The 15,242-nt window shown below is 39.4% G+C and overlaps 2 protein-coding genes across 2 annotated transcripts; both read left to right on the forward strand.

Annotated features, from left to right (window-relative positions):
- Positions 1-389: 389 nt before the first annotated feature.
- On the forward strand, positions 390-2,473 carry LOC134789515 (uncharacterized). Its single transcript, XM_063760092.1, has 4 exons — positions 390-503; positions 584-670; positions 1,433-1,561; positions 2,073-2,473. Exons 2-4 carry the CDS (start codon positions 624-626, stop codon positions 2,263-2,265), a joined length of 369 nt encoding a protein of 122 aa, XP_063616162.1. The 5' UTR covers positions 390-503; positions 584-623; the 3' UTR covers positions 2,266-2,473.
- A 1,416-nt stretch (positions 2,474-3,889) lies between these two features.
- Positions 3,890-14,450, forward strand: LOC134789972 (uncharacterized). The gene is made up of 6 exons (XM_063760698.1): positions 3,890-4,106; positions 8,212-8,248; positions 9,526-9,869; positions 10,266-10,480; positions 13,225-13,423; positions 14,146-14,450. The coding sequence occupies exons 1-6, from the start codon at positions 4,067-4,069 to the stop codon at positions 14,364-14,366; spliced, it is 1,056 nt and encodes a 351-aa protein (XP_063616768.1). The 5' UTR covers positions 3,890-4,066; the 3' UTR covers positions 14,367-14,450.
- Positions 14,451-15,242: the final 792 nt, after the last annotated feature.

The raw sequence follows: 15,242 nt of genomic DNA on the forward strand, positions 1-15,242 counted from the left end.
CGTGTCTCAAGTCAAATGTAAGAACTTCGTTCGCTTCGCTCGCTCGTTCGAATATACCTACGGGTCGAAGACTAGACTTAGACCAAGATAAGTTTGCGACGATTTTGATAGCACACGCAGTGCAAGTGTTATTTTAAACGTCAAACTTCTATGAGATTATGATGTATAAATAACACTCGCACTGCGGGTCAAAGAATATAATACTCTGCGGGTGCTATCAAAATCGTTGCAGACTTGGTGTAACTCTATCTCTATAAGTGTGCACCTGGCCTAATTAATGCCATAGAGAATATAACTCCGCTTACGTACCTCTTTGACGACGTGTAATTATGCAACTGGTACAAAACAATAGTCAACTCTATATATAGTAATAAAAAAAAACAAATCTGTCAGTTTTTCATATTTTTTTAACTAAATCGAACAAAAATCCAAAAAATTCAATAAAATTTTCAAATTATCATAAAAATTGGAAAATACAATTTAGAAACATCAAAAGCATCACGGTTAGTACTTGTTAATGAAGGTAAGTACATAATATTAATTAACTTGATAAGATAGTATATATTTTCATTTTTTTTTTTAGTTTTGCAAGTATTTGCCGAATTCGTCTGCGATTCTGCCTAATGTCTGTATTACCCCGAGGTTACGAATGCTGCCGGCCGTGTCCTAGGTATTTGTTTATTTTTATTTTATTCATAGCCCACCTGAAACTCACATGTTGAACTGAGGAAATACTTCGTTCACAAGTTTTTTTAATGGTTAATTTTTGTAACATCAGGCGACTCTGTTCATAATGCAAATACAAAATATGTATTTGTTTTATTTACTATTAGAGTCGGATGAACTTTAACCACTTCATCATCAGAGCTAATACTTTTACAAATTAGTACTATAATATCTACAATATGTCTGATATATTAAACTATATGCAATCGATTATCATACTGGATGCGTTTTGCACGTCGCTCCGATGTTTGAGCGAGACAACGTTATGCGCGTATTATGTGTGTGTGATAAGATAACCCACAGACAAAACATCCTCCAGACCAGACTGAGCATAGTAGCGCTACCCCCTCTGCCACAAATATACGGTAGTATTACTCCATTTTCGAGTCAAAGTGTCTAATGTGTGACGCCCGTGTCTTTGAATGGACCAAACACGGCACGGGACTCGTTCACCTCGTCCCCCACACCTCAGTATTTTTAGCAGCATCGGTTTCATGAAATAATTGCTCTAAACTCCGTCTAGAGGATTACTAGTCTATGAGATAACCTATCCTATCCTAAAAAAAAATGAGACACAGAGACCATTTGTAGTAATTGTACCTATTCATACTTGCATGCCTGCAGCTGTCTGAGCGTTTTCATTTTTACTGAACAAACATGTAGGTAAGCACCATGGCCACCATCTAAAGACGTATGTGCTGTATAGGTACGGCTGTGTACGCGGAGAGTACAGCATCTACCACAAGCGGCCACGCTACGGGCAGCCGCGGCCCCAGCCGTTTACAAGGGAGTGCGCCGGCTATTGCAGTGGACCCACTAACGCTCCAATGGAGAGGTATGTCATTTCAATCATTTGTAACAAGGGTGTTACGAATATTCGCATCCGCATCCGCATCCGCATGAAATCGATGAGGAGCTTATGCGGATGCGAATGTCGAACAAGTCGGTAAAGGAACGTCCTAGCGGCGGCGTAAGTGCTAGGTAATTTCGGCACGACATTATAACGAAATCGTCTAGATCCAGAAAAGTCGGCCATGTTACTGTTTATTAAAATAACGCACCTACGAGTAATATATTATTGCTCAAATACTAACCGTTGTGTTTTTTTTTTTAATACTAAAAATGTAATATTTGATGTTTTTTAAGTACCTCATCTCGACATCCGCATCCGCGGATGTGAGCCTTTAAATATCCGCATTCGCATCCGCGGATGTCAAAAAATCTGCATCCGCAAAATCCCTGATTTGTAACAGGTGCACTAAGTAACGAGCCAATAGGAATATACCTGTCTTGAAACCTATTACGCGAATAACATTTAAAAATATTAACAACTTCGCTTCGTATAGGCCATGCCGCTACGACATGCCATGCAAGGCGCACTGCTTCAACCACGGCGCGTGCACGCGGCCCAGCGGGCGCTACGCGCGCACCGTGTGGTACCCCGGCGAGTGTTGCCCCGCCTGCCCGCCCTGCCAGACCTTCACGTGCCCCAGCCCACCCTTCCATCCGTGCTGCTTCCAGACCTGCAATAAGTTCTGAGGGGTATCCTATACAAAGGCTTAGCATTGTGAAGTGATGTGCGTCTGTAGCATCGTTTGTAACGGTAGCTCCCTTGGAGAATGTTTATAGAACGTTTACAGAAATAGGTATAACCTTCCAGTTTCGTATGACCATGGAGTTTTGCAACTTATTATGATTTGAAATAAGTGTATTTTGTTTTTGGGTAATTAAATGCCTGATTAACTAACATTTACTGTATTTTATCTCGTTTATCTGGAGTGTTGAGTTGAATTCGAAGCAAGCAGATGACTCTACATTAGATCCACAAGCGTAGCGAGTTATCTTATTTAGAATCATAAACGTAGCAAAGAGCTCAAAGCCACAAGGTACAAATAACTTTCGTATCTTGTTGTACAACACGATATTGTGCTGAACAAGATCACAAATACATAATACTTACAAGTTATTATAACCGCGTTACATTTAGGTATAAATTACCTACACATTGTTAAAAAAGTTTTCAATGTACATACCACGCTTATTTGAGCTGCCGAGGTGAAAATACTTTTTTTCTACGATGGATTTAGTCGATGACAGGTCGGCAAGTCAGTAATTCATCAATCCATCACAACAGCTCTACCTCACCACGCATACCTAAAGCGCCCTCCACACTCATGCGTGAATCGCGGCGAGAAGCCGCGAACACGAGTGTGGAGTTTTGAACGCAGACCTGCGAAATCGACTCCACACTCGCGTTCGCGGCTTCGCGCCGCGATTCGCTCACCAGTGTGGAGCGGGCTTAACAATCGACAATTGTAACAGCCATGGAAAACTCAGTTTTTATTTGGTATTTGCTGCGCGACAATGGTGTAGTGTAGACAATTGTATGAGTTTTCCAGTGGCTGTTAAGACTTACTACTTTTATACGTGGTACAGTCAACTGTAAAAATATGTTGTTGTTGTTGTTGTTGTTGTCCTATGGCACCCCAGAGATGCAAAGGGCCTTCACAAGCTCGCGCCACGCCTTCCTATCTTCAGCGACCCTTCTGGCCTCGCTCCAGCAGCTCAACCCGACCTTCTTCTTCTTCGCTCGTAGTTCATTTGTGACGGACCGCTGCAAAGAGTGTACAGGGCGCCCGAGGTCACGGCTTACGTCCGGTGGTTTCCAACCGAAAGCGATGGTTGCGTTATTAGTTTCCCCCCTAACTGTAAAAATATGGGTGCACAAATCATCTCAAAAATATGTCCCATAGCTCTTATGTCAGCGAATTAAGAACTATGGGACATATTTTTGAATAATTAAGTTGGCTACACCCATATTTTTACAGTTGACTGTACCTACACGACGACGCACTATATACGTGACATTTTACAAAACACAAACGCTACAACACATTACATAATTTGTAGGTACATAATATTGCAGTATTTATGACCAATTGGAAAAAAACCTGGCAAGCGACTGTAGCCGCCCACATAGGTAAAGTATGAAATATCTAGTGTAAATCAAAGTATGAAATAGTAGATCGACGATATTCGTATGGTCTCTTTTGCTCGATGCTTTACCAGCTGAAGCGCAAGTGAGATAGCTCGAATGTTTAGATTCAAGTTTCAAGGTTGATTTCCTGAACCAATCTTCAAACTAGGCTAGTTTTGAGCGTAGTTCACGCGCGCTTTTTGCAAACATTGGCCGGTTACGAACTTGCGCATTGCAATTTTTCTAAAATATTGTTTTTTTTTTCGATAAATTACACATTATCGTTGTTTTTTATAATTTTAATTAAATGACACTTGTTAAATAATTAATTCTTAAAACGCAAATGACTGTTACCAAATCATAATGAAGATTTTGGTTGCATTGTTGATTGTTGGTGTATTTGGTAAGTTTTTTTGGTTTAAACTGATTTTATATTTTAAAACGAGGAATCTTGAATTTAGTGAAATTTTAGTTTTATTTTTGACTGAGCGTTAGCGTAGGTGTCCGTTTCAGCTTGGGCTAAAATGCTTTCGTATGTCCGGATGTTCTCTTCTACAGGCCGACACAAAAAGAGAGATATCATACATAAGTACCTGTGTACCGTGTGTATGTACTGTATGTATGTGAGTGTATCTATGTAGTTCCCGAAACAAATGTACAGATTTGAGTGCTGTTTCGGAAATTTTAATTACCTGTTTTGATGGTTCTTAGTGTTCTTACCTATTTTTGAAGAAATATTAGGTAGGTACAGTCACCTGTAAAAATATGGGTGCACAAATCATCTCAAAAATCGATGACGTAATTTATGGACAGCCCCATAGCTCTTATGTCAGCGAATTAAGAACTATGGGACATATTTTTTAATAAGTTGGCTACACCCATATTTTTACAGTTGACTGTACCAGAAGTAGATATATAAAACAATTTGTCTAATCCAGCCGTGCTTGGACTAATAATTGTCTTTATTTTTATGGCATAAGTATTAAACTTTATATTTCCAAATATAATATTTAAATAAGTTTTTGGCAAAAATTTCATTTTTGGTACAAGCTTCGCTGACTGTACTTTTCTTACGACAGACAACTAATACTCATCGAGACAATTCTAAAATCCCCTCACACAATTAGGTTGCATTGTTTCATCACAGAGTTCCTATGGCCACCTCCTGCCTCCGTCATCAGATCAGCTCGATGGTACCATAATATTGCATTGTCATCCAATTTATAAGTACATGCATGCAAAATTTCAGCCCAATCGGAAACCGGGAAGTGGATCAAATTTAACATGCAAGATTTGATTACATACAGACAGACAACGGTCAGGTGAAACTAAATAAAAGCTTGTAAAAAATATATATGTTACACCGATCAGCTTGATTGTACCATTGTACCGTATGGACTTCATCTTATTCTCATTCTGTGTAAGATTCTCAGTTAAATTGTTAAGTCAAGTTAAATAAAATCGTGACGACAACAAAGTAACATCAGAAGTATCAGGACTATCAGGACCTTATTTGACAGATAAGTGGCAAGTAGCTTATTTAGGACTTGAATTCTCTTTGCTTGGACATTGTGAAACGGACCCTAATATGTAGTAGGGGAGCCCGCCCACGATGCTAAATAGGGATTTACTCGAGCGTCATACAGACCTATTGGAATCGAAATGGGTCAAACAGATCACTGTGTTATGTCTTTCCTGTAGACATACACAAGAGTTAAGGGCTATAAAGGTTAATTTTCTTATTTAACCCTTATCCACGTGAAAAGCTCCTCCTTTTATTTAGAGAACTATGATAAAATCATTGCTTACATGCCCACAAGCTGTTAACTATTGCCCACAGGAGAGAAAACTAGTGTGTTATCGCGAACAGCACATTTTTCTATCCTGTGGGCAATAGTTAACAGCTTGTGGGCATGTAAGCAATGATTTTATCATAGTTCTCTAAATAAAAGGAGGAGCTTTTCACGTGGATAAGGGTTAAATAAGAAAATTAACCTTTATAGCCCTTAACTCTTGTGTATGTCTACAGGAAAGACATAACACAGTGATCTGTTTGACCCAAATATTAAATGATAAGAAGAAAAAAAAGTTATATAAAGTTTTTTTTTCCAGCGAGCCGGAAAGCGTCTACAAAATTTTTTTAATTTCGGGAGGTTGGTGGAGGGTTAAAAAATCGTTAAGCAGTTTGTGGGTTTGGTCGTTTTTGTCCACGTTAATGCTATATTTTTTCTATAACTTAATATAACACTTATTTGTAGGCATTTTCTTAATCTGACGAATACAAGTTTGACGCCTAATTTTTACATTGTATCCGTCAGATTAAGGAAATGCGTGCAAATAATTATTAGATTTAGTAATAGCACAATTATAGCGTTAATTTGGACTAATATGACCAAATACACAATCTGCTTAACAATTTGTTGAACCCCCACGAACCCCCACCAACCAAGGACTCAACATAGATGGCTAAAAGGGGAAAAGGTAGACTACACGGGGTAGCAAGATATCATTCATATCTTAATCTGACGCGCTCGAGTAAACACAAAAATCCCCTCCTGGGCTCCCCTACCATAAATGAAAGTCAGCACTCCCGTTCTTAGCCTAGTGATACAGTTTCTATTGTGAACTTCGATCACACGGTCCACTGCCAGGGGCGTTAGGAACAAGAGAGTGGGTTTGCAGAAGCGCAACTGTTCACTCACTATAATCGCATCACGCGCAGATATGACCTTTGAAAAATTACTGGACTCTGATATAAAAGTCCTGCGGCGATGGAGAGCTAGCAGTGGCAGTGTTGTGCCATATACGTGCTCATCAGAGAAAATTGTAAAGGTCGCCGTTGTCGGATACGACATAATGGTGGACTATAATAATATATATAGGTTGTCCCACGACTTTGCCACATGGAGGGGAAGTACTTTAAATACTGTAGATAGGAAATTTTACTGAAACAAGACTATTAACAAGCTTTTATTAGGGCGACCTGTATGTAACTAACTATGTAATGGAATCTAAGGTAACTAATTTAACCGTCTTCCAACGATCGTGGATCCATGAAAATTGGCAGCTGTATGTAGTTCTGATGACAATACAATAATATGGTACTGTCAAACTGATCTGATGATGGAGACAGGAGGGGGCCATAGGAACTCTCGACCTGTATGTAACTAACTATGTAATGGAATCTAAGGTAACTAATTTAACCATCTTCCAAGGATCGTAGCGTCATGAAAATTGGCAGCTGTATGTAGTTCTGATGACAATACAATAATACGGTACTGTCGAACTGATCTGATGATGAAGACAGGAGGTGGCCATAGGAACTCTGTGATGAAACAACGCAACCTAATTGCGTTAGGGGTTTTTAGAATTGTCTCGATGAGTATTAGTTGTCTGTCGTAAGAAAAGTACAGTCACCGATAAAAGCTTGTACCAAAAATGAAATTTTTGCCAAAATCTTATTTTTATTTTTAGGACAATACGAACTGCATTCAATTTTTTTTAAATAATCGCCTGTCTGAACGGGGAATAGAACCCGCTAAATGTGGAACCAATGGCGGCCAATTTTAAAAAGGGTCCTAGCGCGCTGAGATTTTGCATGGCGGGAGTTAGAGGCTTCTGGATTACTATGAATGGCTCGACCAAATGTCATAGCGGGCTGCGAGACGAGGCGATTGGATTTTTTTATTTTGCAAAATTGTCGACGTTTCATTACCACATTTAGCGGGTTCGATTTCCAGTTCAGATAGGCGATTATTGAAAATTCTTTAAATGCAGTTCGTATATTGTTTATACATAAAAAAGCGGCCAAGTGTGAGTCGGACTCGCCCATGAAGGGTTCCGTAGCAGCAACTAACATAATAAAATTGCGTTTTACGATTTATGACGTATTAAAAAAAACTACTTACTAGATCTCGTTCAACCAATTTTCGGTGGAAGTTTGCATGGTAATATACATTATAAATATTGTTTTTAGTTTTATCATTCTCTTATTTTAGAAGTTACAGGGGGGGGGACACACATTTTACCACTTTGGAAGTGTCTCTCGCGCAAACTATTAAAAAAAAATATTAGAGACCTCATTATCATTTTTGAAGACCTATCCATAGATACCCCACACGTATGGGATTTTTGAGTTTCAGTTCTAAGTATGGGGAACCCCCAAAAATTTTTATATTTTTTTTTCTAATTTTGTGTGAAAAGCTTAATGCGGTTCACCGAATACATCTAGGTACTTACAAAGTTTCAACAGTATAGTTCTTATAGTTTCGGAAAAAAGTGGATGTATGTCAATACACGGACAGACAGACAGACAGACAGACAGACAGACATGACGAATCCATAAGGGTTCCGTTTTTTGCCATTTGGCTACGGAACCCTAAAAATAAAGCCTTCTATCAGTAAAAAAATCCTAATCTACAGTATTTAAAGTACTTCTCCTCCATATGGCAAAGTCGTGGGACGCCCTGTAGGTATACAATACTGTGAACTTTATGTAAAACTTTCAGGAGCTCTAGGACGCCGCGCGGACATAGACATCAACAGGTTAGTGCAGTGACGCACTCCGCTTGGCACGGCTCGCGACACTCGCATTTGCTCACATTTAACATCTGCTACAATAATCGAGTCGCCGCTTCCATCATCTCTCCAAATAACATTCAAATATTATTACAATACGAGTACATTACATACGTCTTGCGGTTTTTTACGGCATGTTATGCTTTTAGACTTTTTAGAGTATAAAAATAACGTATAAAAATTTACCCATTCAAATTAGATGAAACTCGATTTACAAAACTTGACCTATACATGCATATACTCTGTATCTTTAGGTATTTAAATAAAAGTAGGTAACAAAATCTACCCTCAAATGGCTCCGGCAGTTGAGGGTAGATGAAAACATTACACGATCAAATAATGTAAAGTCAGGTCGTTCAGTGACTGATCCAGGCGGTTTTGTAATTGGTCGGTTAACCAATAAATGTTATAACTACCTGAAAATTTACAAATTGTTTCTTTACTTTTATTTAAATACCTAAAGATACAGGCTATAATGTAAACAAACCGCCATATTGAAACTGTCACTGAATGATGATTTCAGTATGGCGGTTTGTTTACATAGTTAGCAAGTTCCATAGAATGACACTTTAGACTAAAATACCTAGTCATATAGTTTTACTAGGGGGCACAGTTGTTTTTTAACTCCTCGTGCTTTGATTGATACTCGTGCAAACGAAATATTCCAAAATTGATCCACGAGCGTAAAAGTGGAATCTTGAGCGTTGCGAGGGTGTCAAGGCACGAGTGATAAACAAACTTTGCTACCTAGCGAAACACAACATTTTTCGCCCCACCAACGCCAGGAAAATACTAACTATAAAACATGACCAATCAAAATCGATTAAACTATATTAAATATTACCTAGGTATTTAAAATCCGCGAGACACCACAAAGTAACAGAGTGTACGAAATACTCAATGTTGTGTTTTGATTACCTATACCCTATACTTAACATGTTTGTTTACTTAAACATTTTAGCGCTATAAATATATCAGCATGCCTGAGAAATGTAGATAGTATAAACTGTAAATAAATGGAGAGAAATATTTTACCGATAATAGCTTTCGATTGAACATTGGACCGAAATAGTACCTGCGTCAATAGGAATAGCACAGGGAACTAGAATGAGAGTGGAACATTCCACGACTATGTGCATAGAGGTATACTTACCTATTCTTGCCTAAATATTTACAGGATTACCGAAGTGGCGTCGATGGATAGCGAACCAGCCAGACTAAAATATCACTTGCGTTTGTTTCAGAATTAAACAGCTCTCAAATCAACCGCTCAATCACGAAAACGATAGGCTAATTTTGAGAAGCAATGATTATGACGATCATAGCAGCTGGTACCAGCACGCGCCGGCGTTACCCCCTCATGCCGCCGAAACCTCCAAGACTCCGGTCGATGTCCACCAGCCACGCGAAGACCCGCGTTTGTACTATCAGTCTGATGCGTATCTTAACGAGCATGTTAGGGGAAAAGTGAATGAAGAAGTCACTTTCGTGTATCCTGGCAGGCATGTTGTACGAGCTGGTGAACACGCAGAGCTTTCTCGAATACAATCTAAGGACGTGGACAGAGTGGGCACCTTTGCTGCGAATGGTAAATGTCGATACGATTTACTTTGGTTCGATAATGTCAAAATGAGCAAGTGTTTATTCACGGAAACGGTTGAATTGAAAATAAATCTAGTCATTTTCTTTATAGATAACTAACTAGACTTCTCTTAAATGATTGTTAAGTAAAATTAGGGGGAAGGTAGAGCATATACCTAACTCATTTATTGGTACCTTATTGCTAGAGTCTTAGCCGTGAGGCACATTTGCACCAACTTGCTTTTAAGTACTATAATTATCAAGATGGTGAAATAAATATGACTAATGCTTTCTCAAGGAGTGAGGACTTTCAAAAGCTGATAATGCATCTACATAACCACATTTATCTAAATTAAAATTCACATTAAACTTGAACTTCTCGCTAATTCTAATACTTTTACAGATGTTAACATATGTGTGAAATGCCCACATGACCTAACGTTGGTAGCAAAAGCATCATCTGGACGAGTCGTGCTGCAGAGCCCGACACTTCGAGCGTGCTCGGGACGAAAAGCGCCAAGAAATGCAAGATTTCTGCCCATGAACGGACCGAAAATGGGCTCTTTATTGGAACAAGGGTCTCACATGATCGTTGGGCGAATAATGTACAAAAACAAGGTAAGTGTCGAAATGTAGCAGCAAAATAAGATTTAACATAACTTGACTATTTAAGAATTAGAAAAAAAGAAAATTAACTTTTATTTATTATACTGAAGCTGAAAATAGGTGCCATATTATACTAAAGAAAAAGTGACCAAGCCTACCGGTGGCCAAGGCCGGTATCGAACCGGCGTCGTCAGCTTATATCGTCTTGACCACTAGACCACCCGGTCACAGCGGTACCCGCCGAAATTCTCTAGTAATATGCAATCTTTAAAAGGCTAGGCGATTTTGACCAACTCTAAAAGGCGAGCAGTAGGTACGTGCTTGCACCTCTAGTTCTTAGCTTTTGTTTAGTTACACCAGTCCCTGTGTATGTAGATAAATAATTACGTCCCGATACCTGTTTATTATTTGCAGTTTTGACTTTTTACCCAATTCTTAACATAAGATAGAGTAGTAGGGGACCCCACGATGCTAAATCGGGATTTACTCGAGCGTCATACAGACCTATTGGAATCGAAATATTAGATGATAAGAAGAAAAAAAAGTTATATGTATAAAGTTTTTTTTCCAGCGAGCCGGAAAGCGTCTACATTTTTTTTTTTAATTTCGGGAGGTTGGTGGAAGGTTAAAAAATCGTTAGGCAGTTTGTGGGTTTGGTAGTTTTTGTCCACTTTAATGCTATATTTTTTCTATAACTTAATATAACACATATTTGTAGGCATTTTCTTAATCTGACGAACACAAGTTTGACGCCTAATTTTTACATTGTAACCGTCAGATTAAGGAAATGCGTGTAAATAATTATCAGATTTAGTAATAGCACAATTATAGCGTTAATTTGGACTAATATGACCATATCCACAATCTACTTAACAATTTGTTGAACCCCCCACGAACCCCCCACCAACCAAGGGTACACTACATAATTCCGAAATATTTCATGCCGAATTTTAAAATATCGAATTTTATTAATCCGATTTATAAATGCTCGACCCATCAAAATTCCGATTGTCGTAATTACCGAACGATGAAAATCACGAAGTTTTATATTTCCGATTTTTTTAATTCCGAATATAACAATTCCGATTGGGAGAAACACCGAATTTAACGTTTACGATTTTTGATATCACGAATTCCGAATTGTCATAATTCCGAAATTTTGAATTTCGATTTGACGTGATTCCTATTTTTTAAATTCCGAATAACGATATTCCGAATTTGTTGTTAATAAATAAAGGTACCTACGTTTCTACGGGGGGCAGCAGTTCTAACGTAACCTAAACCTACTTTTTTATAAACAGTTATTTACTGTAGGGGTCGCAGTTCTAACCTAACCTATACCTACTTTTCTGTAAGCAGTAAATTTCTAGGGGAGGGAGGGTCGCAGTTCTAACCTAACCTACACCTACTTTTCTAGTAGCAGTTGGTTTCTGTAAAGGTCGCAGTTCTAACCTAACCTAACCCATTTTTCTAGTAGCAGTTGGTTTCTGTGAAGGTCGCAGTTCTAACCTAACCTAACCCACTTTTCTAGTAGCAGTTGGTTTCTGTAAAGGTCGCAGTTCTAACCTAACCTAACCCACTTTTCTAGTAGCAGTTGGTTTCTGTGAAGGTCGCAGTTCTAACCTCACCTAACCCACTTTTCTAGTAGAAGTTGGTTTCTGTAAAGGTCGCAGTTCTAACCTAACCCACTTTTCTAATAGCAGTTGGTTTCTGTGAAGGTCGCAGTTCTAACCTAACCTAACCCACTTCCTAACCTAACCCACTTCGCTAGTAGCAGTTGGTTTCTGTAAAGGTCGCAGATCTAACCTAACCTACTTTTCTAGTAGCAGTTGGCTTCTGTGAAGGTCGCAGTTCTAACCTAACCTAACCCACTTTTCTAGTAGTAGTTGGTTTCTGTAAAGGTCGCAGTTCTAACCTAACCTAACCCATTTTTCTAGTAGGAGTTGGTTTCTGTGAAGGTCGCAGTTCTAACCTAACTTAACCCACTTTTCTAGTAGCAGTTGGTTTCCGTAAAGATCGCAGTTCTAACCTAAGCCACTTTTCTAGTAGCAGTTGGCTTCTGTGAAGGTTGCAGTTCTATCCTAACTCACTTTTCTAGTAGCAGTTGGTTTCTGTAAAGGTAGCAGTTCTAGCATGTCCAAATGATTTAAATGCATTTTTTTGCAGATCAATTTTAAAAACGGCGACCATTTAATTACTTCCCTTTTGAAAATCACGAATTTCATTATTCCGAGTTTACAAAAGATCGAATTTCTGAATTCCGAATATTTCCGATCGGTCAATGATTTTTCGGAATAGACAAATTCGGAAAAAAAAATCGGTTTTTTTTTTAATCGGAACTTTAAGCTTTCGTTCATATGACAATCGGATTTTAAGTATTCGGAAATAGGGCAGTCGTCGTTTTTTTTTCAAAGTCGTGATTTCGATATTTCGGACGTATAAAAAATCGTGATTATGAAAATCGAGGTTATGAAAGTCGGAAAAACATATTTCGGAATATTTGGGTGTTCCCACCAACCAAGGGCTCAACATAGATGGCTAAAAGGGGTAAAGGTAGACTACACGGGGTAGCAAGATATCATTCATATCTTAATCTGACGCGCTCGAGTAAACACAATAATTCCCTCTTGGGCTCCTCTACCAGAGCTGATGACTTACCTATTACACTACTACTATGCAATATTTAAATCATCTTGAAGGAAAAGGAACTAGTAATGACAATGCAAGAACAGTTATCAGTTATCTTTCTCTTTCAGAATCTCCAGTTATGTAAAATGCAAGTGCACGTCGTGACTCAGGGTTGTGTGACACCGAAACACTTGGTAGCCCATTGCTGGGACCGGAACAAGCAATGCAACTTTACTTGTTACAACAAACACCTCGAGCTAAGTGGACCGACGACTCAAGTATGCGGCGACGATATGAAGTGGAAAGGAGATCTTCCGGTTTGCAAAGGTAGAGTAGGTACCCAAGGTTAAAAGTGGTAACACACTATCGCACCGCACCGCGACCTTGGTGCGTCGCACCCATAAGTGAGATCGAGGAAGAGATATCTGTTTCTCTCTCTCACTTATGGGTGCGACGCACCAAGGTCGCGGTGCGGTGCGATAGTGTGTTACCACTTTAAAATGTGCGGGATAAAACTATGTATTTCGTTTTTACGTTACGTCAGTGGTGCGAAACTCCTGAGATCGGCCAAATTCGGCTCCGCTCGGCTCAGCATTGCTCCGAGCAATTATTAGGGTTGGCACCACTTGACTTCCTTTTGCACGACCACAGATAAGATACCTAATCACTTGAATTTTGACAACCCTCAATAGCCGAAAAGGATAGTGCCATATATTAGAAAGCATGATTCGACCTTGAACCACTGTCAAACTTCGGTTTTGTAGGAAGTTTCCTTTCTGTACGGCAGTACTATTATTTATTGTGTGGTTACGTCATGCAAGCTTAGTCCATTTTAGATTTCATCAAGTCTCAACATCCTGACAGGTGCTGCCTCTGCGCGTGTCCCATGACACAGGCAAGTCCAGCATCCGCTCGATGTACCTACCCCTTAAATTTCATTATAGTGTCAATAGGGCCTTTACGTGTTGGCTAAGTCTCCGCGTAACATACATCCCACTTTCATTGGTCCGTGCATACCGACGTATTTAGTGAATTTTTGAATTCCACAGCCAAAACATGGTGCGAGCTGCCACCGCCGCCCGAACACGGACGCGTCAGCTGCCAAGGCGCTACCATCGGCAACGGCAAGGGGCTCGCCGAAGGCTCGCGATGCCGTGTAAAGTGTATGCGCGGCTTTAGAAGCCTTCGCGTGACGCCAGTTTGCCGCCGAGGTGCTTGGACGCACGCTCTCGTCTGTCAGCCAATTCGCAAAAGGAGCACCAAGCCATAATTCTATAGCGATGTTCCGAAGCGGCGTGTCAATGCACGAGCACAACTTCTGCATTTTTCAGCAAATTATATTAATTACACTGTGTAAAACTCATACTTATTCTGTACTTCAGTATTAATTAAATAAAAAATAATATTATATTCCGAACTTTAACAATAATTTCATAATTCTGACTAAGAATGCGTATTCATATCTACATACTGAATTATTACAGTGTTGTGTTAATGTTATGTTAATGTGTTTTAACCAGTGTGCAATCGCAGTACCATGAATAAATACCTTGGGATCATAAGCCCGCTCCACACTCGTGCGTGAATACCGGCGCGAAGCCACAAACGCGAGTGTGGAGTCGATTTCGCAGATCTACGATCTCGACTCCACACTCGCGTTCGCGGCTTCGCGCCGCGACTCGCGCACGAGTGTGGAGCGGGCTATAGAGGATAGGATGTAGGATCCTATAGAAGTGGTATACGCGTGCCTCCTTGAGGGACAAAACATACGCAATGTGACACTATGATTGGTCGAATTTATTTGTTGCCCACCATAATCCATACTAAATTTACGGTGGGAAATTTAAAAAAATGTGAGACTGTGACAAGGACTAACAATAGCGCTTTCGCTGCTACTCCAGATTCATAAGACTTAATCACGTTCTGTCATTTCCCCCCACCACTCATGCCTGATCCAGTTAAAAACTAGATTCATGGTATAGAATTATAGATGGTCAAGCAAATCTTGTCAGTAGAAAAAGGCGCGAAATTAAAATTTTCTATGAGACGATATCCCTTCGCGCCTATATTTTTCAAATTTGTTGCCTATTGCTACTGACAAGTTTATATTATATTCTTGTCAGTAGAAAAAGGCGCGAAATTAAAA

Source organism: Cydia splendana, chromosome 4 (genome assembly GCF_910591565.1).
Source record: "Cydia splendana chromosome 4, ilCydSple1.2, whole genome shotgun sequence".
Taxonomy (NCBI): Eukaryota; Metazoa; Arthropoda; class Insecta; order Lepidoptera; family Tortricidae; genus Cydia; species Cydia splendana.